General features: G+C 38.1%; 1 protein-coding gene across 1 annotated transcript in view; it reads right to left on the bottom strand.

Annotated features, from left to right (window-relative positions):
* DCAF5 (DDB1 and CUL4 associated factor 5) overlaps positions 1-27,896 on the bottom strand; it is a 69,054-nt gene that overhangs the window by 7,666 nt on the left and 33,492 nt on the right. The window contains exons 6-8 of the mRNA XM_085224960.1: positions 24,126-24,339; positions 10,676-10,742; positions 689-816 (exon numbers count right to left, since the gene is read on the bottom strand). Coding sequence (XP_085081086.1) covers positions 689-816; positions 10,676-10,742; positions 24,126-24,339 — 409 coding nt within the window. The remainder of the gene's footprint in view (positions 1-688; positions 817-10,675; positions 10,743-24,125; positions 24,340-27,896) is intronic.

Raw genomic sequence — 27,896 nt, 5'->3', positions numbered from 1 at the left:
ACTGTCAGAAACAACAACAAAAAAAATCTGTCTTGCTCCCACAATATTGGCTGTCTTTCTTTAAGGAAAAAAGAAAAAATCCAGAGCCTAACAAACTTTGCCATCTCTCTGCATTTCATATAACAAGACAAGCTTGCTAAAAATACAATCAATTGTCATATAATTCAGAGAACATACACAGTGTCTGGAAGCCACAGAACTTTATGTTGAAGTGATTTAATGCAAGTGTGCACAAAAATTACAGGTGTCCCTGAAGCAGTAGCTGGACTAAGTTCAGGTCAGGCTATGCTAAGGCTCAACTGTACCATTCAGAGAGGATGAATTAAATTTTTCACACACAGTATTAGAAGTCTTAAAAGACCACATATTATGGCTGTGACCAAACTTTGTACAGTACTTCAAGAACAAAGAACGAAGCTGGGAAAAAGAAATACTTTTTTGAGGTACAAACTCGCGAAATCCTGATCTTACCTCTTACACCTTCAAAACTGAAATAGAGTTTAAAGTTGAAAAACCCAATAAAACATTTGCATTATCTTAACCAGGCAAATGAGACACAGCTTCTTAGAAAAGAACGCAATGAGAAGACAGAGGGGCTGGAGAAAAAAATTATCTGAAGGATTTGAACAAAACAAAACACTTCTTTCTCAATTAGTACAAGAACACGTTTTCTGACAACTAATCTTACCTTTATAATCTTTTCAACACCAGAAGAACAGATCATGTAAGTGTGAGGATTAAACCGGACTTGATTTACAATTGACCGATGACCTTTCAATACCATAAAGGCACCATTGACAACCCTGCCAATGCCACCTAGGGGAAATAAAAAACAACTGAAATTAATAATCACATGCCCATATTGCTTTCATTTATAATCATATAAAGTCATTACATTTGACAACGTGCTTCAGCTTTTGGCAATACTTAAGGCCTGTGCTGGCTGCAGAATTCCAGTTTTATGAGTAATGCCCCTATGAAAAGCTGCAAGTTTGATGAAATGCATCCTTCCTGTAAATTAGGACTTGGAAGTTAGCTTTAGTTCAACCATCTAAACAAAAATATTTTTGACCCAACATGACAAGTGTGTGAATAAGAACAACATACATACTTTATGAAATCACCAGTGAAATTTTACTGCCTAAGGCATGACACCACTCAACTTGTGAATGTGGAGCAGAGAGAAATAAAGAAGTTGACTTTCTAATAGCTCTATTTTTTTTTATATATTAGCAATTCATTGCAGTCATAATTGACCCTAGTCCGATGGATAAGAATTTAGGGGTATCAATTTTAGGACTAGTAGTTTTAATTACCACATTACAGCTAGACTTAGTGCAACCTTCTCTAGATTAAATTCTATATCAGCTCATATTTCTGTGAATCAAGCTTAAAGATGGACCTGAAATAACAAATCCGACCAGTGGTTGTATAATTCTTTTCAAAAGGATAGGGGATTAGCTGAAGTGCAATACTATTGCAGCAACTATAGAATTCAAAATGAAAGCTAGACAACTTTTTCTGCCTGGTTATTGACTCTTACTAAGTTTATACACTGAAGAAAGAAACTCATCACACAGCTGGTTTCAATTTTTTTGTTTGTTTTTATTAAATATAATCTGTGAATATATATATTCACATAAATAAACCATAGATACGTTGGAAAGCATATCTCCATATCTGAATAAACAAGATTCAATGAACATGCTATGATTAACACTGTAAGTGAAAAAACCAAGACTTATAGAAGACAGAAAGTAAAAGCTGAAAACCACTTCAGAGGAAAACAACCTTGCTATTTACAAATCCAAATGCTGTAAGGACACTGTAAGTTGTTTGCTCTTCTCCTTTGTCCTCAAAGAGGAGATCTTTCAGCTGAAATAGCTGCTGGTTTGAGCCCTAAACCCAATGTTGAACAACTTGTCTTCTGAAACAGGAGTTCTCCTACAGAACAAGCTTCCTGAGGAAAAGCTTGCTTTATCACTGAAGTATAATATCAAAACAGAATTGTCAAAAAGAAAAAAAAGAAAAGAGAAAGTTCCTGTATCACCTTCTATTTCTTAAGTTACATAAATGACAAAGAACCGAAGCTTACATCCATCTCCTCCTCTCCTCTTAAAGGTACTCCATGCCTTCCACCCATAACTAAACTCAAAATATCAGACTGATGTGTACAAACTGTGATAAGGATTCAGAAATGGGAAGTCACCCAACACCTAATAATCTCAGGCCTGTCTACAAACAGAAAGGTTTCCAAAAGCTGTAAAGATCTATTTACTCAGATCATTTTTTGCAGATCAAACTGCAGTATCATAACACTTCGAGACAGAAAGATAACATACATGAAAAGCAAAAAGAGACGGCGAGAGATGAGGACCAAGTCAAGAAAAAAGCAAATAAAACTTTATACATCAACTATGTCTACAAAATTAAGGCTGATTTAAAATTCAGCTAATTGGAAAGCAAGATCATTCCAGTTAACTTCAAGATGCATTCACTAGAATTGCCGTGAGACTGAGCTACCTGCGATAGTTCATTAAATGGGCTCTTTTAATTTTCTTCTCCTTTCTTTCAGATTCCTCACAACCTTTCATTCCACTCATCCCAACAGACGTTCATGACCACATTTGTGGCTGATGGCAAGTTGCCCTACTCCCACAGCATTCTTTCCAGACAAATCATAGTTGTCAATCCAATTGTGTCTATCAAGCCAACTGTACATGGTTACATCAAGTCCAGTTCTCAATGTATTTGTCTTGACCTAGCAGACAAACGTTCCAGGAAAGACAGCCTCGGGACCTAAGGGACAATTTGCTTAGGAAATGTTTCCAAGCCTGTAAGTAATGCTGAAAATAAAGTTGTAATCAACCACAGGCTCTAGCTGCCTGAATTCAGTAGAAAACAACAAATATGCCCAATGAGACTCTTACAAAAAAACTCAGAAGTTAGAGGAACAATGAACAAAGGAGGAATTATAACAGAAATGAAATACAAATTTAGGGCATCATAACTTGGGCTGCATTTCTAAGTTTGTCATTGGCCACTTGTGAAACCATCAAGCATTGAGTTAACCCATGATTATTTATCTAGTAGGTCAGTGTTAACAGTTAACCATCTTCTGAAACTTCAAATGTTTATAAATTCATCAAGAGCACTGGATGAAGAGTACACAGCATGCCACATCCAGAACACAGCTCTCCCTGGGCCTTTTTCACATTCAGTCAGTGCGACTGAACTCCAAAGCTCTCTGCTTTAAATACTGAAGTTTCCTAAATTAAAGATTATAACTTTCAAACTGTTAATAGTAAAATCAGATGAAGCACAGTCCTAGAACATACTTCACTCCTTTTACAGTGAACTTGATTGAACTTCTCCACAAAACCCCTTAAAACAACTAACTGCCAATTACAGGAAAAGTCCTCATGAACTTTGTGATTAGCAGAATCACAAAGCTTAGCAGTCTGCCTTTTCCAGTAGTATGAAAGGTTTCAATTATTTTAAATAAAAAGCACTGACTTCAGCAAGGCCCCAATAATCTCAATGTTGAATGTAAGAGAGTGCCCCAGAACCTCACTTTGGAGAATTCCTTTGCCTGATGCAATTTTAGTCTACCAACTCCTACAAACTTCAGTGATGTCTCTATGCTTAACACAGAGTCTTCTCTATCCTCCCAGTGGTCCCTCCACATATCATAGTAGCTCAGCAAAGCTGATATCCTATTACATGAGTATCTCTGCAGCAGACAACTCGTGTTCAGACTTGTCTGGAATGCCCCTGGTCTCTCAAGAATCCAGGCTCAGCAGAGACTTAGCTGCAGCCTTACAGTTCCTAGCCATCTCACAGCATGAGTACTATCTGCTTATGTCTGCTGGCAGAAGAAAAAAATATGAAAAAAAGGGAAAATAAAATGCATCTGTACATTAAGTTGAGGTTGGCCACTCAAATTCCTGATGCCATCTTCCATTCTAATAGCATATTCAGAACTGGAAAAGACCCATAAGGATCATCGAGTCCAACTCCCAGCTTCCCACAGAGCCACCTAAAATGCAAACCATGCTTCTAACAGTATTAGTTCAGAAATTCCTGTCTATTCACGCTGCAAAGCAACATCTCAACTGCTTTCAAGCAAGACTGTGATGAGTAGCATGCTATGGTCAAACCATCATGTAAATCAAACTGGTTAGTGGCACAGTAGCCAGAACAGCAATAATCAAACTGGTGTTGCTGTCTTCACTTAAAATGGTATTTTTATTTGCCTGGTTTCACCTCTGTTATCCCAACAAATCTCAGATTTTGTTTTTGAAGTTTGTTGGGGCTGTAGCAAGGGGCAGCTTCTGAATTTACTGGCATGCACAGGTCCTGCAGCTGGGTTAGCATGACAGCTTTTATATTCCTAGTTACACATTTGTATATGCAGTATTCATACAGAAGCCATAGATAGAGCTGTCACATATTATTATTAAATAATTTATTTACTTTAAAATTCTTCACAAGCTGATTATTCATGCAGAATTTAGAATGTTTCTAACTTCCTAACCACTAGGAGCGGGGGATGGAAATACAGTAGCTGGTCTTGCAATACTTTCCAAAAATTGCTATGCCTAAAAACAGTTCTGACTAGTTATTTAGTGTTCTAGCTGTACTAGTCAATGTTTTTTTGTTTTGATGTGGTACACAAAGTGAAACATCAAGAAAATCCCTCCTTTCCTACACCCTACAAATAGGTGCTCTGAAGCAATACAAAGTCTCAAAAAGTTTTTAAATAATGTCCTACTATGCTATTTGACAGCTGGAACAAACCACTTGTTGAAGTTTAAATTTGAAGCGCACGTCTTTATAAACATACGTTTTTAAAAGCTCCTTCTTCTGCACACGTTTGACAAGATGGTGGTAACATCAAGGCATATCTACATGCTACAGTATGGACAGAGGGAAACAACAGTATAAGGCCTTGAAAGTAGTGGATATCTTCTAAGTTACCAAAGGGATTACATATTGACTTGTTTTATTATTTGCGTTTTAAATTTTATGCTAATGAAACCCTAATAATTATGCAACTTTGCATATTTATGAAAATGAGTTGATGCTCTCAATTTAAGAAACATGCTTGATGGTACACACCAACAAATTAAAAACAAACAACAAGCACATGCTAATAAAATAAAAGTGAGAGCAAGCTATGTGGGCAGCAATCTGACTTCCCATGCATAAGTTTCAAAACACATAGCAGTATTTAAACCAAATAAACAACTGAAGAAATTATTTGGAGAATAAGGAAAAGAGGAAAGTGTATATTACGAAAAGCACCTCAGTGCAGAAATCCTCTAAGAACATAAAACAGTCTTTAAAGTAATGAAAGCTGCTACGTTACAAATATTTTTAACAATTCGAATCACTGGAGAATTTCCTGGGATAAGGAACAATCTTCACTGCAACAGAGGAATTAAATGACCTCATTAAAAAGAAGTCCTTCCTATCTAGGACACTGCAAAAGCAGCCCTGCTGGTTGTTCATATAAGGTAGAAAGATGCTCCATAGAGTAATGCATAACTTCATACACGCCTTGTGAATTACTCAAAGCGTTGAAAGCTCCTGAGAAGAACCAGATATATACAGCTGCTGCCAGTGTGCCACAGCATGCCATTTGACTGTAGTACTTGGCACTGCAGTAAAAATCTAACATAAAAATAATTTGGTTTTCATTAATAACAATACAGGACACATTTAGACCATAGGCCACAACCCCACATTTGAATCCTATGAGGTCACAATGTGCTCATGGGAGAGAGCAACAGCACGGCCGCATGCCGAAGAACTTTGACATTGCTTCATGTTCTTGCACCAGTCAAGCAAACAAATATTTCTAGCGTACAAGACCTCTGCCTTTGGGGTAGCTGATTATGTTTAGAGACCTTACAAAGTCTCTGGTCACTCACAAACCCCCACTTGTTTTGCTCCTCAGAGACCTGTCTGTCTACAGTGAAACACTGCTGCCCAGGCACAGGTTCCTGCAACACCTCCACCATCAGGACCAGGAACCTGATTCCAGCTGTGGAAGCAGCCAGAGCAAACTCGAAGATTCCCAGCAGAAGAGGCAGAACTGGCTTTGGTCACACCAAAGACAGGGTGAGAACAGCAAGGCTAGTTGAGAATCTGTTTCCTCTCAGCAAGGTAAGGAACGGTTTGGGAGACACACCAGGGAAGTCTGGCTTAGCACTCCTGCTGCTCCAGGAGAAAGCAAAAGGCTGTGTCTTCCATAAGAAAGCAGCTCCAACACTAGGTGCAGGCTGTCACCTTCATCACCTTCCCACCTGCTCACCACCACTCAGGCCAGGTGAAAGGACCAGTGAAAGCACATGCAGTGGTGGCTTGGTATCAGCAGCTGCCTTGGGCAACCTGCCCTTCCAGGCAATCCCTACTGCACTTCGCTGGCCTCGAGCCAACCCTTTGGTGATCTCAGACCTCTGTAGAGCTTCCAAAAGCCAAAGAAAAAAATAAATCACATTTAAACATCTAAAGAATATGTGGAAAGCTGTAGTAGCAGAGGCTATTTTTGAACATCTGTTTTGTCCCTACTTTTTTTGTTGCTAAATACCTGCAGTATCCATACCTTATCTATACCAGCCATCCTACTATTGTTGCTGGCAGAGACAAGCAACAGTGGGAAAGCAAAAGACAAATTTACTATAAAAATGAACCTTGGCACACCCTTCCCACTCTGATCCCTTTCTTGCTGAGAGAGATGACTCCCATGGCTCTGCCCCACTGGACACTTGCTGCAATCACTGCACAAATGTCCCATAGCACACTGCTGCCAGCATTGACGTGAAGGAAGAGACAAACTAAAAGCAAAATGATCCCAAGATCATTGCTCACAAACAAACACATTTTTAATTGAAATTAAAAAAAAAAAAAAAACAACAACAACAACAAAAAAAACCACATCAAGCTTCCAGGGCATTCTCCCCTGGAAGTGGAGTCAGAAGACTGATCCCAAGTGTGCACATACATAAAATCTCAAAAAAACCTAGACATTATGAAGCAACTAATCGTTGATTATTCATCTTCATCTGTCAGCCTGCAACTCAGGAAGCTGAAACCACAAGCTGTCCCCAGTGAGACAACCCTGTTCAACTGTTATTAAAAGATCTGTTGCTGAATTCTTCAATCTAAAGATTAGTGCATTTACAATGACCAAGAAAAAGGGAAGAAAAAATTGCATCAGTTTTGCTGCAAATTCATGCAATTAGTTTAGTATCTGTACCACAACATTGGACCCTTTCTTGCTAGCAGTTGCAGCCAAAGACAGAATTAAAAAGAGATTCTGAATCAGTTTGCAGTTCTGATTTAGCAAAGTTTTTGCAAAGTCTGATAAGAGCCTGACAATGTAACTTGAAGGATTGCAGCCTGCCTTTTTCCAGTCACAACTAAGTATCACGCACCTCACACAGCATCTTAGAGGAGTTCAAAGGCAAGAGAAAAAAAGCTCTGAATTAAAAGATGATTCAGAGTAGCGAGTGAGGAATGTAAAGCCCTACCAAACCCTCCATTACTTCACAAGACATGCCAGGTTCTGTCTTGAACAGAGATTCTTTACCAAGAGACCATGTTTATGGGAGTTTGTTCTAATACTACCTGAAGTGTTTGTGCTGTTTAACAGACTTGCTGAACAGGTCACTTCTCACTTCTAGCTTGCCTTGAAGTCAGATAAATGTCATGGAAACTCAGGGCTGCTTTTCTTCTACCAGGCCAATACATATATTTTGCTAGAAACTTTGCCTCTAAAGAAAATAGAATAAGTGCTTTAAAGAGGAAGTTGGCTAACAGACTTACCAAACAACTGGCAATTACTTCTGAAGCAATAGTGGAAAGCTGGATGGAGAAGGAAGTGGAATAACCAACAAAGTATTCTATTTTCAAGTAAGGACAAAAGGTGATTTAAAAGCAACTCCTCTTTTGGCACTGGAAGTCCTGGTCTGTTTAAAACAATCTAAACTTGGAGAGAGAGAGAGTAAGCGAGACTCTTCAACCAAGAAGAGCCTCCTAAGCAGCTTAGAGAATACTTTTTCCTCCTCCCCAGTTTTCACACAAATCCTGTCTTAAAAAAACTAATCTGAACAAAAGCACTGGAGGAATCCCCAGTTGAAGGAGAACAACTCAAAGCAGCCTACTGGTAGGATATCTTTGAATTGTGATTATTTACAAAAAAATGCCAGAATTTGCTCAATTTTCCAGGCAAATATACAAAGCAGGTAACTGGATTCCTCCAACATGAAATAAACTTGCAGTTGCTTGACTGGTGTGTTTCTTTCCATTCCTTATCTTTTTTTTGTAACATTGCTAGCCTTTAGATAGCAAGTAATAGCTATACCTGAGCATAACCACAGGGATCTGTTTTAGAGCTGTCCCTAAGAAGACAATCTCTAGAAAGATTTATGCTTGTAAATAAGTTATTTACTAATAAATGATATAATTTAAGGGAGTTGGACCATAAATATTTATAGCAAGTGTCTGAATTCAACAGACATCAGTTAGGGCACTACTTTTATTTAAAACAGTGACCAACAGGACATTATATCATCCTGTTTCGTTTGTGAAATATTTAAATGAAAAACTACATTCCACCCCTTAATATCACAGACCCAAATATATTCCTAAATTAAGCTAGAATGTGAAAATAAGGAGTGTTCCTCTCAAGCAGAAGGTTTCTAAGGTCTCCACATCCGATAGCAAGACTTCTTTTCCAAGAAGGAAGTAGAGCAAACTCTACAGATGAACTATTATGAACCACAGGATCAGATTTTAAAGAGGGTGTTTCATCACAATCAAAACAGGCACAACCCTTCAAGAGCTGACTGAAGAAAAGCTTCAAGAAGACTATCACAGGTGACTTGGATGGGTAATGTGTTATTTGCCACAGAAACAGAATTTCTGTGTCTATCAGAACAAAGCTTATGAGCCTTTTCAAAATCTTCCAATAAATCTCGTGTAAATTGAGCAGTTCTCTATGACACGCAGGTTCCTAGTGCAGGATCTTCTGATCCCATTAAGCAAGTACTGAAGGCAATTGACATTAAGTAATTAATTTTGTAACTGAAATGTTGCAAGTTTACTGACACCCTTCCTCAAGTTAGAAGAATCAGAAACAAAAAAGCTGACTGAAACACATATGACACTGTTTTGAAACAATTCTAGCTACCACTCTGTGCAAAGATCCCAGATAAAAAGTTCGTCATCTGCAGTTATCTGGAAAAAAAATTCAGGAGCATTACAGCCAAACACAAAAAACTTAATTTTATAAATGCAGTCAGGACAAGTAACACGCATAAAATGTAATTCTACAGTGCTCAAATGAAAACTTACTGATAAATAATATTTAAATGTACGTAACATTTGTTTTAAAGAGAAGGAAAGTCCATAATTAACAGAAATATAATAAAACAAAAAGAGAATCATACAAATTAAAAGCTAAGCAGAGGGACGTTTCTATAAAACCCATAATAAAGGACACTGAGGATTTTTAACAGGACCATCTTCAGAACTTCTGGACTGCAACACCAAATGTTCACTGAATAACCAATCCAAGATTCAAATGACATTTTACTCAAAACTTTGCCTCTAAAAGGTTTGGTTACCAGTAAAGTATCCTCTTAGCTTCGATTGGTGATGAATGGCCTTTTAAAATGGAACAAGATCTTCTCACTTCAACTCCATGACAGATTGTAATTTGCTCTCACTATTGCTAGAGTACCTCAAAATCATGAAATAACACTTGGTTGTCCTTAATGCCACTAAGATGCACGATTTAAATTGTGAAAGTCATACAGAATAGAAACAGTAGATTTACCCGGAGATTTAATGAAAGTACAAAACCACTCCAACATTTTAGAGATGCTGACATTGTATGGCCCAGAGGAAATAATGGATGATGCTGTATTGCCAAACTCTACATATTACTGAATGATATAAATCAGGCACTGACCAAGAGTAGCATTTGCAACACTATTGTTGTCTCCCAGCCTGTTGCTTTTCTTTACTCAACATCAGCTCTTCAACTCTTTTATACAGATTTTGCTACAATTACTTTCTTCGCATGTCTGCCCCACCTTGAGAACAATCAAAAATAGCCCAAAGCAGTAATTTCTACCAGCAACGGCACTCCTCCACTCAGAAAGTCCAAGAGAATAACTGCACTGTAGTAGAATTCAGTGTGAAGGTTTTGGGGTGGGAGGAAAGGAAAAGACAGGTGGACTGTACAGAACAGACCAACGTACTAGAACTGTAAGGTGCAGTCTGGAAACCCAGAAGCATTTTATATTGCAAACTTCTACCTGGGATGAAATACCTTAGTAAGACCCTATGTATTTCAGTGAGCTTCAGCAGCAAAGTTGGTAGACAGGAGGGAGAAAAGACAATCTGCCTCCAGCCATAACTCCTTCCCTTTATCAGCTCCTCTGGAAGATTTACATGATAGTTATATTGGAACAGAAATAAGAAGAAAATTACTATATCACAGATTCACATAGCATAGCCTATTACTACCCTTACAGGTTTCACTCAAATAATTTCTAGAATAGTGGCTGAGTAAAAACAGCAATTGTTGAAAATCGAACTAGTATATCAGACACATTCCCCACCTAAACCCAAATTTCTGAAATAATAATAAAAAACTTACCTGCTTCTGGATCTGGAGGAATCCTCCACATATACAAATTGAAGTCATCAGAGCCCGAAAGAATGTACTGTTAAGAATAAAAATAAAAACAGTTTATCACAAGGTAACACCCGAATTAAATTATTTTTTATCTGCTTTCTCCAAACATAAAAAGAAAGAAAACAAAATGATTTTCTCATTCATTCCACTCACTGATCAACTTACCTTTAGATAGGGATAAGGTGCAACAGAATAACGCTTTATACTTGTAAATGGACCAAAGTTCAAAAGTACTCTTACATATATAACACCCAGTGCCCAAAGAGTATGGCTTCTTTGCTAAATAAGGCTATAGATAATGACTGGCTTTAATGCATACAGGCCTAGATCAAACTCAGATCTTGTAGTTTGCAACACTTTTTTTTAATGTTTAAAAAAAAACATTTTTTAATGTTAAGTCATTTGTTCTTTTTTCCCCCTTAGCTCTTGAACTACAGAGGAAAACTTCTTCAAACATGCACCTAAAAAGAGAGCCAGCACATCCGCTACACACAAGCACAAAGCGCATGGCTCGTGGCAGTCTGCTAGAGACCATCAAAGGTCAGTCAGTGATGGTGGTATTCTTGAACACTGAACAAAACCAAAGTTGAACACTCTTACCAAGTATCAAGCAGTCCAAAAGAAAACATGTGAATCACCCTGATTTTATTTTATTTTTTCCTGATTACATTTACTCTGAAGAGATGGACAGATGAAAAGATTTAGGCAATACTCAATCTGTAATAGCCCTACATAATATACTACAAACATGCACAGGAATAACAGCTGACATCTCACGTGGAAAAAAGCTTATCCCCTCAGTTCCAAGAGGCCATAAACTGTGCCATGTCTTCAAATATCTCTTCTCCAGTGAACTGTAAATCCCAGATTAGTGATGAGATGACATCGATGATTATTGTGGTCCTTTTCAACCTAGCCCTTTCTATTATAGAATCATAGAAACACAGGCAGATACCAATTCTAGTTACACACGTAAAGAGAGAGTAAATCTACCATCCTCAACAGACTTGCAACTTCTGCTTAATCAGCCAAAAAGATGCTTTTTTATTTTATTATAATAATTATTTGAACATAGGGAAGGAAGAAAAAGAAACAAATGGAGCAAGACCATCTTTTTTCTAACCTTTGATAAGAAAGAAAATTGTTTTGTTTGGCTGAAATATAATTGGTTTCTGTCTTTCATTCTCCAGGGATACATAAACTCATCAGGCAAAGTATCATCAGGCAGTGAGAAGACAAGAATAACATAGGACTGAGAAACAAATAAACAAAAAAATATATACCAACATAGATAAAGCTGATACAAATTTGCATATATTCTGTTTGCAATGCTAATTACGTTCCTGCAGAGCTTGGATGTTTCCAGCCACAAAAAAAATGCAATTACCAGCCACTGAAGTTCCTTCTCTGGTCTCCAACTATCACAATCCAACCATTCTTCTCTCTTTTATTTTTAAAGACTAAGGATGTGAGTAAGCATTTATGAATGCAATTCTGTTCATTTTCTGGTAGGTAAGAAGCACTGATCAAACACTGGTCCCATTAAAAACTTGTGTGCACTCGTTCTGCATCACTCATAGACCCTTCCTTTCCAAGCCAAAAAAGTAATTTCTGCAAGTCAACATGTTCAAGCACTTACACAGCTAACCTCTGCCAAAAGGACCTGACAGTGCCAGGAATACATGCTTCTTCTTTCATTTGACTGCTTGTAAATGTTAGACCACAGCAGGCTGAACTGCGGTGCCAGATCTACACAAATTAAGGCTCTCATAGGCAACCTCCCAGCAACCAGAAAGAAAGCAACTCTCACACATTTTGTTACACAGAAAATGAATACTTTAAAGAAAAAAGTCTTGCTTAAAGTTATGAAAATGTTGTCAGCCATTGGTATTTACTACCAAAGCACTGCAGTTTAAGCAATGACTAGTTCACCTACAAAATGTTAAGATAAATGAGAACTTCTAAAACGCTAAGTATCTTGAACTTATGACCATAATGCATATTTTTTAAAAAGTTCCAACTCCTTAATATGAGAGCAATTTAGCACTTTATGCAATAAATCAAACAAGCCTAACAATGACAAGCCCAGAAGTGACAGAGCATCCTTTGATTTGCAGATGAAAACACAGTGTAACCTGTAAATTCAATGGCCAATTTTCTAGGAAATCTGGCATGCCACTCACTGCCATTTGAAAACTCCTGATTGAGGATATTCTCTCTTTCTTTAGAGGAAAAAAGATAAGCATGTTCTCCCGGCAATGGGGACTAATGGCAATGTGACTGCATTATCTTGAATGTGGAGGAGGTCAAGACAAATTATTATTCCCCTTACCTGTCCCTTGAGAAGCCACATCTGAGTACTGGGTCAGAGAGACCCAAGTGGACACAAAAGCAACACTAATAAATTGGACAGAGTGGAGAAGGACAATTGGGGCTGTGAAGACACACAATCTACGAGGAAAAGCTAAGGGAACTGGCCTTATTTAGCCAGAGGAGAAAGTGAAGGGATGGATCCCAACAATCTTCTAAGTGCCCAACAGAACAGAGCAGTCAGGGATGACTCTTTAAGGGTGTGCAGTGATTGCTCAGGAAGCAACAGTCACAAGTCACAGCAAGTGAAGTTCCAGCTGAGTACTAAGGAACAACACATTCAGGAATGTGAAAAACATCCCAGCGATGCAGGGGAATCTCCATCCTTTCAAATACAAAATTTAACCAGACAACTCCCTGAACAGCATGATCTGACTTTGAAAACACCTGCCCTGAGACACAACTTACAAAATATGGCTTCCTGACTTCTTCTCTGATGCAATTTATTCAATGAAAAAAAAAAAAAAAAAAAATCTCAGAATGTTTTTTGTTTTTTTCTCTTGGTTTGGTTGCAGAGGGCAGAGGCAGAGTCAGGAAAATGCCTACCTGAATTTTTATAGTACATCACAACATCATGAAAATTCCAACAGGAAGACAAACTTCACCACACAGACAGAGACATAAGTTCAGTACAAAGACTTGCATAAATTCTAATGTGTACAATTTGGAGAGTTTAATTAAAAAAAAAAAAAGATTGGCACAGTACTTTAACTAATTCACACATTCACATAAAGGCTGAGATCAACAGAGATCTCCAAAGGTCATCTTTCGCAGTGCTCCTGCTTAAGCAGGGTCACGTAAGATCTGGTTGCCCAAGACCACATTCAGACAGCCAGCTCTAAGTAGATATGAACTATTTCTGTTAAAAGCACCATAAGGTCCTTCAGTTAGTCATACCCTTGTAGCTTTATAACATTTGCAACAACCAAATGTAAATATGGCCAAAGTATTTTGAAATACATTAGGAGGCAATGAAGATGAATGAATACAGCAGTGTTACAATTTATGTTTAATCAAGGAAGAAGCTCAGCTTCTGAAGAAGTTGCTGTGTCTAACCTTGCAATTAAGTTAGCCCTCAGTTGGTGCCAGAAGAATTAACTGATATAGTCTTCTATACAAGATTAACGTTTTAAACTATAGACTATTTTTAAACTATAAACTACAGTCAACTGTGAAGTTTTTACAGAAATTTAAGTTTTATTTCAACAATTAGCTGGACTAGTAATCCCCAGAAACACCATGTTCTGCAAAATGTCCAACAGTTTGTGGTCTTCCACTACCACCACTGAAGCAGCAAGCAGGTTTTCCATTCTCTTATCATGTTAACAATACCACTGGAATGCATATTCTCTTGATGTTCTCACAATATAGAGCTGAACTCCTAGAAGCAAAACACAGCTTTTCAGCTGGAGGCAAAGAGCCAGCCACAAGTACAACTTCATAGCTATGGCCAGCTGAAGCTTCAAGAGCAGGCATTCAAGCTGTTAAACCCAGACACAGCCATGACACTTAAAAGAGAAAGTCAGTTCCAATGAGTAGTATCTGCACAAGACAGCAAAAACCCAAGGCTCCTGGAAAGCACAGCTGGACATTTACATGATCATCTATGTAAATCTTTATTTCATGTATACAGTATTAATATACCAATAAGTCAATAATTTTCCCCACACAAGTTGAGAGCTATAGGATAAGGATTAAGAAATTAAAGTCATCTGACACTACCAGAGAATTCAAAGAAATAATTGCTGTGAAGTACACCAAGCCCTTGTTAATAAGGCTGAAATCCTGAGGAAAGGGAGCAGACTTTTTAAAAGGAAGAGAAAGAAAGAAAAGGGCTTTGGAGTAGAGTAGATGAAAGAACACCATGTTGCATATGCTTAGACTCCCCTTTGTGTCCAAGGATTTTTGATCCTGAGAGGATGTACAAGGAGTAATTCCTAGGAGAATACCTTCCGCTACTTGCTTCAAGAACAGAAGCCCAGATAATCAAATCACAGAGGAAAGCTAAGAAGAGGCAGAAGTATATGCACTCACAAAGATGAGTAAATGCACAGACAGGGTGCACTCCCCTTCTACTCTCCTCTCAAAAGACAAACTCTAAGCAGAAGGTAACCCAGAAAACCAGTGTTGTGCAGAATTCTGCATCAGACTAGACACTGAGCCAGGAGTACAGATGCTCAGATGTCTGAGGGGAGAGACCAATATTAAAACCACCTGTTTCATTGTCTGCATTTTTGCTGCTGTATCTAACTAGGACTTCAGAAGACAACATTCAGCATATTCACATGTACATAAGATTAGAGAGAAAAGCAGTTGCTAATAATTATTTTTTATTATTATTATTTTAAGAAGAATCAGCTTCCATGTCTAGCTGTTAGTAACAATGACAGGAAAAGGCTTCCAGATGACTACAAGCTGCTGATTCAGAAGTTTGCCTTAGAAGGAAGAAAACTCTCAGGCGTGGTTAGAGTCTGCTGCTAGAGAAAGAACAAATTCAGTCTGAGCTTCATGTACACATGAACTACTCAAAATGAACTGCCATCAGGAATCTGGCAGAATTATGCTGGACTAGTGCTTCCCACTCATTCCACTGCAATGCGTCTCCTTTTCTCTTTCCCCAAGGAGATTAGAACAGCTGATACAAAGAGATCTAATCTGTTGCTACTATAGTCTCTTAACAGTAGCATTAGCATTGCATTTTGCAATACTAGCACTCTGGGGAATTTACTTTTATTCTTACCACTGCTTTCAAAATCCCACAGACTACATTTACTCAGGTACTACTGAATATGGAGTATTTCAATAAAATTATATCTAGCCTTATTCTATAATTTGCAACATCTACGCTTCCTGTTTCCATAAAATTCCCCGTTGTTTATGAGTAAGATCAGAGATATTTTTAAGCTTTTGGCCCTACAAATGGACCAGCAGACGTGGATCATTTTTCCAAAAACATGACTGAATCTTTGGGTTGGGTTTGCTGATGTAGTAGAGAATAAGAAGAACTTAGAAGAACTTGTCTTAAAATGCACAACAGAAAAACATACAATCATCATATCATTATATATGGATGAGTAAGACCATGGGTAACAGTATAGAGAAAATAACAACGATTTTAAGTAACTAACAGGAAATGCCAAACTGAAAAAGCCATATATCTACCAATGCCCAACTTAGGGTCACTCCTCCTAAAGACAGCAAGAAGTCTGAGAGACACAAATTCCATGCTGCTGCTTACCATTTTGCCAACAAATCAGCTCTGAAAGAGATTAAATGTCAATTCCCACTCACCTAAGCATGTCTATCCCTTTTTCAATGGGGCCAACAAAACTTTAAACGTGAAATATCAGATTAGATAAAATTTTTCTCAGGCTTTTAGGGAGACATTCCTTATTTTCTTTAAGTACATCAAGATTCACATGCTAAGGAAGAAGTACAGAGGCATCCAAAATTTGAAGGAGTTCTATGGTGCTTTGCATAGCTCCTTTAAGAAGCAAGCAGTACAGGCCTCCATACATTGCCTTAAATATAATTAATGACAAGAATGCAAGTCTGCTAGGCTGAAGTCTTAATTGCTCTTGACCATAAGAGATATCTTGGACATCTTCTCTGCACCAACTTGACACAAAGTCTGAAAAAAATGTTAGCTGTTTATCCAGGAGATGAAAATTTATTGCAATCTGCACTTTGAAGAATATAAAAATGGAGTATTTTTTCCCAAAGGATAAAGGTTTCCTAAAGAAATAAGACTTGGCTATTTTGTGCTCTGTGGCACCAATCTGACTTAAAGAACCTTAAAGACTTAAAGTTTCAATTCTGATAGAGGACCAGAGGGCCCCAGAATTATCAACTTATTTTAAACAGTCACATACGTGGTGCCTTGTATGCAGGCACTGAGCAAAAGACAATACCATAATCACACTCCCACTGAGCAACAGGAAGCCCAAATAGAGACCCACAGAATTGTAGATATTTGCAGGGACCTCTGGAGTCCAGTCTAGTCCAAACCCCTACTAAATCAGGTTCCCTACAATAGGTTACAAACTGATCCTTAAACTAAACAAAATGCCTACAAAATCACTATGATCTACTTTTTATGAAACTATTTCAAAGGAGATTAAAAAGCAAACTACAAGAAATAAAAGGACCAACTCATAACTGTGTGTATATGTATTACAGATCTTGACCAAAAATAAAGGTCTCACTATGCATTACACATTTAGATGAAAAATGTTTGATGAAAGATAATCAGTTTCTTCTATTTTTTCCAAATACAGCTGCTTCTTTGGCAGAAGTCTCATTTATAAGTAAGATGCATAGAGCAGTACAGGCATCTCAACAGGACTAGAATTTTTTTTAATGATATATATATTGAATTCACAATTTGAATACAGTTTAGTGCTATGTCTGCTCTTTTCTGCAAGTCCACAGATTTATTTCTGTATCATTTTTCTGCTGCTCAGAGCGCCCACAGATGAGGAAAACAAACAAACAAAAAAGTTAAGGACATATACACAGTTGATAGTCAGACTTAAAGATCTGAAATGTTTTTTCTAACCTAAGTGATTCTATGAAAAGAAGCAACTTTTTTTTTATATTCAAAAAGCAACAAGATGTGTGCATACACACACACACAAGCGAGATAATGCAATTTGTGTGACGTGGGCAATTCCAAAGGCATAAAAAAAAGATTTCCCACAAAGCAGACATACTGCATTTTTCCTTTCCTCAAGCAACCAAGAAGTAAACAAAACCCAGTTGGCTAAATATTTCTGTCTCTTTTCACGCCCTGATCTTTGCATCAGGCTGTTCTTTTATGCTGACGAATCTAAGCTTACAGTATGGAGTTCCTACTGAGCACGGCTTGAAGACTTGCTCTGATTATCTGCTGCCTCCTCAATAGGTATGCTCCCACCTACAACCCTTGTAGCTCTCATAACACAGTAGCAGCCTGGGTCAGTACAATTCCCGGGCTTTATTTCAGCCAGCTTGCACAGGGTTCAGGCAGGGGCCGGCAGAGCGCAAGTACAACACAGGACCTCTCCTCTCCACGCCACACTGCCTGGTGTGCCCCCTCACACTGCAGCCCAGCAGAGCGGCTGCCTCTTCTTGTCTCTGAAGTTCTCACCGCCCTCTGCTAAGAAATTCCTTCCCCCAGGCGAGGTAATCAGAGGGTAGGGTGAGGGAGTGGTGTGATGCAAAGAACAGCCCACCTGTGCAGGTGGTTCTCTTGCTGCTGTCTCAATGACAAGGTCTAAAAGTAGGAAGAGAAAACTGGGAAAATTACTACTAAACTGTGTTTCAGAAAACTTATTCTTTTTAGTAGATAAATTATTTTCTGAATCATATGTTTCTTTCATATCCTTCCTTGCATTAAATCCTGGGTCCTGAATCCTGTCCTTTGTGCAGTGTCTGACTATGAAAGATTCACCTTACAATTAGTTCTCATAGCACTGTGGTGTTAAGGAACACATTTGCTTTCAGAACAGTCATATTCTTTCATGCAAGCCAGGGGAGCAGCTTGAAAGCTTCATTTCTGAAGACTGTTGTTCAAGAGGGTTCAAACTGGCACAAACAAGAGCTTAAGAGATTTCCATCTTGGCCTGAGAATCAGGCAGGTACATTCAAAAGCATTTTACAACAGTAGCTTTGTTCCTCAGCGCGAAGCATGCCTATCTCATGAACTGGCAAAAGAAAAGCCATGACACAGGAGAGTGGAGAAATACAAATTGCTTCTAGTACATAAAGTTCAAAGCCAAAATGTTGTATTTCCAGTCTCTAATCCTTAGCCTCAGGAGCAGCCAACTCTGCCAGGAGCAGCTCTAAACGCTTACAGAAGCATCATCAGGAACAATCCATCAACATTTTTACAGCTACCTTTTTTGCTATGCAGAAAGGCCACAACAGTGATTTTATTAATGGACAAAAGTAACTTCCTTCAAAACTTTTACTGCGGATTATTAGGGTAAGGAAAATATTACATTCCAAAGAAAGCAACAACATTATATGAAGGGGACTCCTCTTATAGGTGGCTGAAACTGCACGTCCCCCAGTTGCTGTTTTGCTCTTCCCAGCCACCTGCTACATTCCTTTTTTTAAAGACATGCTAAATCAAATATTCTACTCATCAGGATGATCCAGAATTCACAATCACTTTTTCAATACCTAGAAAAGGCTGAGTGGTCTTGTTTCATAATTCAGTAAGAAATGTTGTCAGTGTAGTCCCTATTGCTCATCATTTTTAACATGCACTCTGTTCCTTCTTCCTTCCCTTTCCTGGGACCTATACTACTAAGCTGCATGTCTCCCGTGATGCATCTATGCGTGCAGATCTCAGTTTTTCTAGTTAGGGCTCTAAAATTAAAATGCAGTTTCAGAATGGTTCCCTTTGAGTTCATGCCATACTTCCCAGAGGTCTAACTACACCCACCAAGGGCTTGTGGGAATTCAGAAGAGAAGAGGGAGAAGAAGTAGGGCTGGGAGGATGCCCCAGGGAACAGAGGAAGAGGTGTTCAGAACCAGAAGGGCTAGAGGAAACTCCCAGCCCCTCCTGCCAAGGCCCAGACTCTGAAGAGCCTCCCAAATGTTGATCCCCAAAGCAATGGGGAATAACTAAATCCATAGCCAGATGCATTTTTCATGTCTGTATTTTATACGCATGTGACTTTATGCATATACCTGTGATTTCATGTGCCAATCAGATACAGTAAAAAACAAAATATCACCTCATCACTAATTCTTCAAAGATGCCAACTTCAGACAGACAAAGATACTAATTTTCTTTTTATCCAAGGATAGCAAAATATTTGCAGAGACTGCTTTGCATATATATTAAGTAGTAATGACTGCAGGAAGCTACTCTTCATTAAGAAGTCTTCTATGCAAAGGAAACAAAATGCACTTCTTAGAAAAAGGATTTGTCTTTTTCATTTTTCAAACTAGACATTGATAAGTATTACTTCCAAAGATAAATGGTCCTTAAATCAGATGACAGAGGAACACAAAAGAAAAGTTCTATTACTTTAGAAAAGCAGTGTACAGCAATGTAAGACCTCTGGCACCTATGCAGCCAATTCTAATTCTAGTCTTAGAAGGTTTATGTTCATGTAATAATTCTGTTGTGTCAAAACTCTGTTGTCCCTACCTAGGGCTATTTAGTGCACAGATTTGAACATAATGAAGGCAGTAACATTATAGGGTTTGCAGCAGACTGCAGTGCCGTGAGTGGTACATTCCTGAAACTCTCCTCTACCAGTGTAATGCCAAAAGAAAAGGCTGAGTGGTGATGTAATGTCTGAGGGCATGCCAGAGTTAAGACTGTGTTTGATTCACAGGGCATAAGTTATTTCTCTCCACTATTTTTTGATGCAGGCAGTTTTACAGCTACAAGTGCTACAGAGTCCCTGTACATTAACTGCATAGGTAAGAAACAAAACAAAACAAAAAAACCACACCACAATGAAATGATAACATTTGTCACTGTGACACAGACAACAGCTATTGAGCAAGAAAAACTTCTAGTCTAGCCTATTTTTGTTTGGAGGGGTTTTCTCAGTTTGAGGGCTTTTTTCCCCCCTCATCATCATTACAAAGCTCCTATGCTTAAATACACACATGAGTACCTGAAGCTCCATAATACTTCCTGTATCCTCAGACCCAAGAAGCCAATTTCTGTACTCGTCTATCAACTAAAAATCCTTACTATTTAAATAAGGTTTCCCAAATTCTGATGCTGACAAGTAGAATGGAAGCTCCCCACCAGTCCTACTGGCACAGCTTGAGATTCTCACATGTTTTATGCTTTGTATGTAAACTAACGCTTGTGTATTGTATAATCAGTGGGAGTTAGACAAATAAGAAATGGCTTTAAGAATCTGGGCCTGGATGTCTGTACTAGAAAGATGGTCAAATTACGCTCTGGTCATCACACATGATCCATCTAGCCTATCTTATCCTTTCTTCTTTCACAGCTGTATGTCTCAAGTGAGCTCCTGGATACAGCAACAGCATACAATTTTGAACACATTTATCTGCCAACATCAGAGCTCTCCTACAAAAAGAGGAAAAAATAGTGGCATGTGAATGAGGTCATTTCACTCATAACATAGACAAAAGACAGAGTTCAGAGAGAGGCAAATGAAGGCAATTATAAATGGCTGCAAGCAAAGCACCAACTAAATACCGCCTCATGTTTTGGTAGTAGGAATAAACAAGACTGAGGCATTTCTGGGGAAAACATTTGCATATATTATTCACTGGTTTTCAAATCAACTTGACAAGGGCATGAGTGCTTTTGGAGGAAAACACCACCATGTAAAAACACAAAAAGAAGCAAGGCTGTTCATCCTCTCTTCATCTTCAGAGATCTTTGTTACCTTGCTTGTGCTGCACCCCTTGCCCCACATCTGTAAAAACTCAAAAGCATTTAAAGCACTTCAGATTGTGTTGCTTTAGACTTAAATAATAACAAACTAAAATAAATAAATCACTGGGATTAACAGGTGAATCTTTACGGCTTTTGTTCCTTAAAGTATTAAGAGTATTTCATTGTTAAGAGGTTTCAATTCTACTTGCATCACAGGTGCTATGCAAATCATTGCAAATCTGCTAGATGCAGGTTCCCCTTTTGAGTGGCAAGCCAGGAGAGCTTGATTCAAACTGCTGAGTACCTGTGACGACCGTCAAGCAATGATGAATTAAGGATATACCTTCTCTCATTAAGGTTAAAATAGAGTAAAAATGTAACTTTATCAGAACTAACTGTTCAGAGAACACACAATAGTTCCTGAGCAATGGAGAGTCACATTTTTAAATTACTAGAGACAGTGTATGAAATATTAAAACCCAAGTATTTAAGACACTTATTAGAAAGATTGAATTATCAGTTTAATGAAGATGAAAAGAAAAATCAGAGACAGATAATACAGGAGGTGCAACAAAGGAAAGTTTTGGAGGAATCTTTCCTACCACAAGTGATACTCAGTCTGAACAGAATTTTTTTATCCCTACATTCACTCAAACAACCCGTGTGCAAAGAACCTTAGCCTACATAGTTTTGATTCTACACAGAAATACAAGCAAGGAATTCTATGAAACTCAGTAGGGACTTCATATGGATCTCGAATGAAAGACTTTCTTTATTAAGGCAAAAGACAGCAATATTAAAGGGGGGGAGGGGCTGGAACCAGACTAAATTGGAAACAGACTTTTTGTTGTTATTGGTAGTTCCAATTTTGGGGACAGTTCTTATATGCATTATTTCATTTTCACAAAACAGACCAAAAAGTAGAGACACACTAGTTGTATAGAAGGACTAATCTCAAAAAATATAAATTTGGTTTCTTTTCTTATTCGTCTATCTTCAGTAGGTTCCAACCCTAACTTTCTTACCTAGACAAACCTGGAAATGGAATTGGGTTTTCTGTAAAGGACAGCATCTAGAGACCTCCTATACTGCTGATAAACATAACCAGATGAATTTGAGCATTACTGGACAGTTTTAGACATATACAACTGGCCCACATGTTGGTACTTCCTGCAGATTCATCATCTTTCTTTTGCTCCCATTGAATGATAGGTACAAGTCTGTATCTAAATATCAGATCACACTTCTCTAATGTTCCATATTAAATCTCATCTTTCCTATTAGCTTCTTATAGCACTTGTAAGGAAATAGAGCTCCTTTTGCTCTGATTTCTAACTCACTAATACCATTGTGTACTGTTACTTATCCAAATTAAAGGTCCACCCAGCCAAAAGAACATCAAGCTTTTAAAAAAAAAAAAAAAAAAAAAGCAGGCTTCCCAAGCACACCATCAGCCCAATACAAAACAGCCGTATTCTTCCCTTTAAAATAAATAACCCTGTACCCATGAGAAAATTCCTTAAACGAAACAGACACTAAGGCTTCTTTCTAGACCTTCAGTAACAAACAGGTAGCTAGATTGTTTGTCAGAGTATACACAGGCTCAACTCTGATTTCTAAAAGAGAAAGCTGTGCCATCTTTAGGCTTAGACCCCAAATCATCAACTCTTTTTTTTCCTTCAACAATACATGTGTTTATCATTCTTTACAGCAAATATCTGTTTTTTCAAGATGATTTCAGTATTGAATTATCATTCTCCTGCCAAAATCCATGTAAAACTCAGAAAGAGCATGCAACACAAAGACTTCCCATATCCATTTGTCACAATGTTAAGCTCAGTGACGCAAATGTGTTTTCTACTTGTTATGTGAAAAAAGCTCAACTCTGCTTCCTGCAGCAGCAATAGAATTAATGACTGACTTCTGACTGCAGGACCTTCATTGATGACAGCAAAGAAATTTTCAGACTTCAGTTTTGCAGTATTGTGTTTTGAAAATAAATCTTTTGTCCCTGAACATTGTTATTGGTTATTAAATGCAGCTGTCCAAGGACAATGTTCAGCTCTAGAAATATGTAAACTGCTGTTAGTCACTTTATGTATGACCTATTAGTAGGGACATAGTCCTGCCACTGCCAGTCAGTAGAGGAACAAACTATTCCTTCGTAACCGCCTTCACCATCACCACTTGCATTACATTGAGCAATAAAGATCTATGATCTGATCCATCAGTACAGAAAATAAGGGAATTTGAAAGAAGAATAAAGGATTTTTAAAATTCACGGTATTTACATTTAGGTGGGATTGTCTCTACTACACTTGTCAAAAGCAATACTGAAATGAAAGTAATTCCTTATCACACATGAATGCTATTGTCCAGTCATGGTTCTAAAATCATATTCAGAGGACCTAAAAAGGCTTAGAAAGAATTTTTCTTAGGAATACAACCTTCTGTCAACCAAGAGGTAAAATTTATCACATGCTTTAATATACATTTTTCTTCATTCAGAGTTTATGTTGCAAAACAGTTCTGAAGTAACCCTATATATATGTTCTGTCTCCTGTTTTACCAACCGAAACAAGCAAACAAACAAAAAAAACCACCAAACAACCCCTACAAATATGTTTTCATCCACTCCCAGAAGCTCTGTAGACTCTGGAGAGCATTGCTTATTACCTGATCACGATCACCTGCAAAGCAGCAGCTCTTCATGGTACACGAGTTAAAGTACCCCTGGTTATCAAACTGGAAGACAGGCAGTCGGCAGTGGATGTCATAAAGAACAGGGGGCAGGCGCCGACGCAGTGCCAGCAGTTGAGTTCCATTGCTGTTGAACCGGACACTCATGGCACTCTGAAGAGAGAGGTTTCCACCATAGCGCAGCAACGAACTGGGAAAAAAACAGAGGGAACAAGTGAGATGTGCTGCACATATGAACTGAGCTGCTTATAAACAGAAATCTCCTTCCTGAGTCATTTCAAAGAAACAGGCCCCATAAATTCTAATCTTGTGTAGCTTCTGCTACAAAGCATCAATTCCTGAACAAATTTAATTCAAAACCTTCCAAAATGCTAATTCTCCAGAAGAGTGAAGTTGAATGATGTGAACAGTACTATATATATTTCCTGCATGGGAGCAAAATCTCACAGAGTAACCATAGGCCTTAAACAGTCATTCTTGTATTTCTGGGATGTCTGGCCCTGCTCTTTGTGTTCAGACGGTGCCCTAATCCAGCCAAGTCAAACTATCCTTTCTCCCTCTACTCAGGCACTAGATGGTATTTTCTCCAACTGCAGATTCTCTGACTATTATCTCACTTCCACTTCTATTTACATCTCTACAGAGCATCAGAAGATGTTTGAACTATAAAATCAGTTCCAGCTGAGAAAAGCCACATTACTAACAAGTTATTACAAAAAATGCTAAAATAAGACACTTAGCTAATTTCAGTCTTGCTTCATGAACAAATAGGCAGGACAATTATGCTAAACACATGACACTATTACCTAAAAATCTCACATGGTTAAGATAGCTGGTTTCCTTATTCCATATAAGGCTACATGACCAGAGCTAGACTATCTGTATCAGTTCTTACTGACATATACAATACAAAATAGTCATAATTTTCTAATCTTTTTTTCCTAATCTCTCTCTTTAAAACCATAACAGAATATGGAATTTGTCCCATCCAGGAACTTAACAATAATCATAGCATGTCTGAAATTCAACTTGCATTACCCAGACTCTCTTCTTAAAGACACATTCAATTCTTTTACTCAAAATCATTATGTGTATGGAGAGGGAGACAAAGAAAGAAGATATTTTCCTTGTCGATTTGTGGTTTGTTTTTTTCCTCCAGCTGAAACTTCCTTAAGAAGTACCGAATCTGGATTTTTTGTTAACAGGTTCTGAACAATCTCTATCAAATATTGTATATTAGGAGCTGTGACTTCTACACACCTTCTGGACCAGACAATGCATACCAGAACATAAGCTGCAAATTCTAGAAGGAAGGTCATTCATTGGTTTTAATACATAATGTTTTCTGATGTAGCCCTCTGCCTCAACATTTGTGAAAAATGAGTCACTCTGCTTGTATGAGAAGGCACATTCCACACAGGTTGAAGCATGCATTATTACATGAGATACTGTAAAGTTAAAAAACTATTGTTCATAATAAGCCATAGTTAAACAAAACAGGAGGCTAGACTCCACCTAATAAGGGCACTAGAAACACACTGCTCCTGGACACATGCTTTTTTAACTCAACAGTCAAAGCCATAGTGCTCAAAAGAACTAGAAATGCCTTTTCAAAGCCAATTAAGAGTGTTTCAAAAGCTAGGCAACAAAAATTTTTAACACATTTTACTGTCTTGCTTCGAGCAGTGAGACATATGGTTTAACTTTTGATGAACATAGATTTGGGCTACATGGAAACCTGGTTCAAATAAAATGTAAAAGAACAAAACATAGGAGAGCTGCGCTGGTTTGTCTGCTCATTTCACTCCCTTCCTCTTAGGCACTAACCACAGTCACTTGCTCCTATGACTTATCTGTGCCACTGGACAGTTCCATGAGCCAAGTCAGCTCAGCAACATGGGAAAAAAAGAACACATAGCTTTCCTGTTGGACAGCTGGTTCGTGCCAGCTCGTCAAAGAGCCTAATGAGTACCAGAGCAGGTGGGTAAGAAACAGGACAAAGCCAGTTGTCCAATAGCAGGGAAAGACAGCCCTCACTTGGTAACAGCAAGCTATCCCATCCCTTCGATCAGCTCACCTATTTCACCTGCAGTTTCGTCACCACTTCACATCAGCATAAACCAGCCCACTGCTGATAGAGCAGATGACACCTTCACCTCCTTGGTGTGGAGCAAACCACATCAAGAAACTGATTTAGGTAGAAAGCAACCATACAAAGAAACAGTTAAGTTTTGATCCTACTCATTTCCCCTTTCCTGCTGAGCACACAAAAGCTGATGTCACCATAGGGCAGAAGCCATACAAAGCCAGAACAAGCTGAGATGAAAGCAAGTAGGCCTATTACACAAGGCAGTCACGCCAGGGGAAGGGTGCTCACTCAGACTTGAGCTGAGCACACCTGTGCCCACTGGGGCAGAAGAGGCCTGTGAGCATCTCCCTTGTGTCTCCTTCTCTCTCATAAACTTACGCTTCAATCTGGTCAAACTAATTCTAGAGAGATGGAAGGTGCAGCCAGACATGACCTCTGTACAAGCTCTCCCTACGGCCCTATGATCACGAACACCAGCAAAGATGAGCTGAGAACACCTCACTGGTGGCAGCAGATTTACATCAACTTTGTGCAGTTCTGACAGCACTCCCAAACAGCTGCCAGTGCACAGGGAAACGTCACAAGTTAACAGCTTTAAGTGCTACTTACCTGTTAGTTTTAGTACGTATAGAAACAATTCTCAATAGCAATTAGCTTTGCCATTTAGGTACAAGATGTGGAATTAATATATTTCAAGAGGATCTACTGTGAATGTCTGCATCATCAGGAAGAGTCCTGCCCTCTCACTTGTGCATTCCCCTTATCCTAGATAAAGTTGCTGAGCTTCTCTTAATTACATTTATGGATTTTAATGAAAACATGAAAAAAGTAATTAAAAAAATAGAATAATATTAGAAAATAATTGAAAATGGTATGAACTGTAATCTTACAGATAAGGATTCAAGATTTCCACATTCCCAACCCTCAGTCAGCCCTACTTTAGTTCATCAAGATTAAAAAAATAAATAAAATACTCAGCAACTCAAAATACTCAAAAAGAAAAAATACAATTGGCCTGTTTTTCTGCTTTTTCTTTTCTTAATCCAGAAAAGTTTTGTCAAGACATTTCTAGTTTCTTTAAAAAAAAAAAAAAAAAAAAGGAAAAAAGTCAACAGCATCAGAAAAGATGCAGCAGAAGAGCAGAAGAAATAAGCCCATACATTTTTTGCTAACAAGCATCAGTTTTTCTATTAAAAAAAAAAGTTATCCATCTGAGTAGAGCACCATAACATACATACACCAGCCAGAGTTTGTACAACACTGACCTGCATCTTAAGACCAAACCCAAGCCCTTTTCCTCAGCACCGATTCTCCTTCTCAGCCCTACTTGCAGCTCACGTAGACGAGCAAGACTACCAGATACCCCATCCTTCCAAACCTCTAAGCAAAATTACCATGGTTACTATTATTATTTCTGGTCTGAAATATTTTGAGATTATATTTTATAGTAATAGCAGTGTAATATTAAACTAGCTTCCATTCTGCATATACATGTTTTTATTAGGCTCCTACAGCAGCCTAAGCTATCAAATAAAACACTTCTTGAAGGAGAATTTTGTATCATGTTTCAGTAACTTCTTTGAAATAAAGCTCTAAAAGAACACTATACTACTGAAGTTAACTGAAGTGAAAAAGAGCAGAACTTCAGAAATTAAGAT

This window comes from Meleagris gallopavo, chromosome 5 (assembly GCF_905368555.1).
Source record: "Meleagris gallopavo chromosome 5, MGAL_WU_HG_1.1, whole genome shotgun sequence".
NCBI classification, from domain to species: Eukaryota; Metazoa; Chordata; class Aves; order Galliformes; family Phasianidae; genus Meleagris; species Meleagris gallopavo.
The sequence above is the reverse complement of the archived record's forward strand: the minus strand, read 5'-3'. Positions and strand labels throughout refer to the sequence as shown.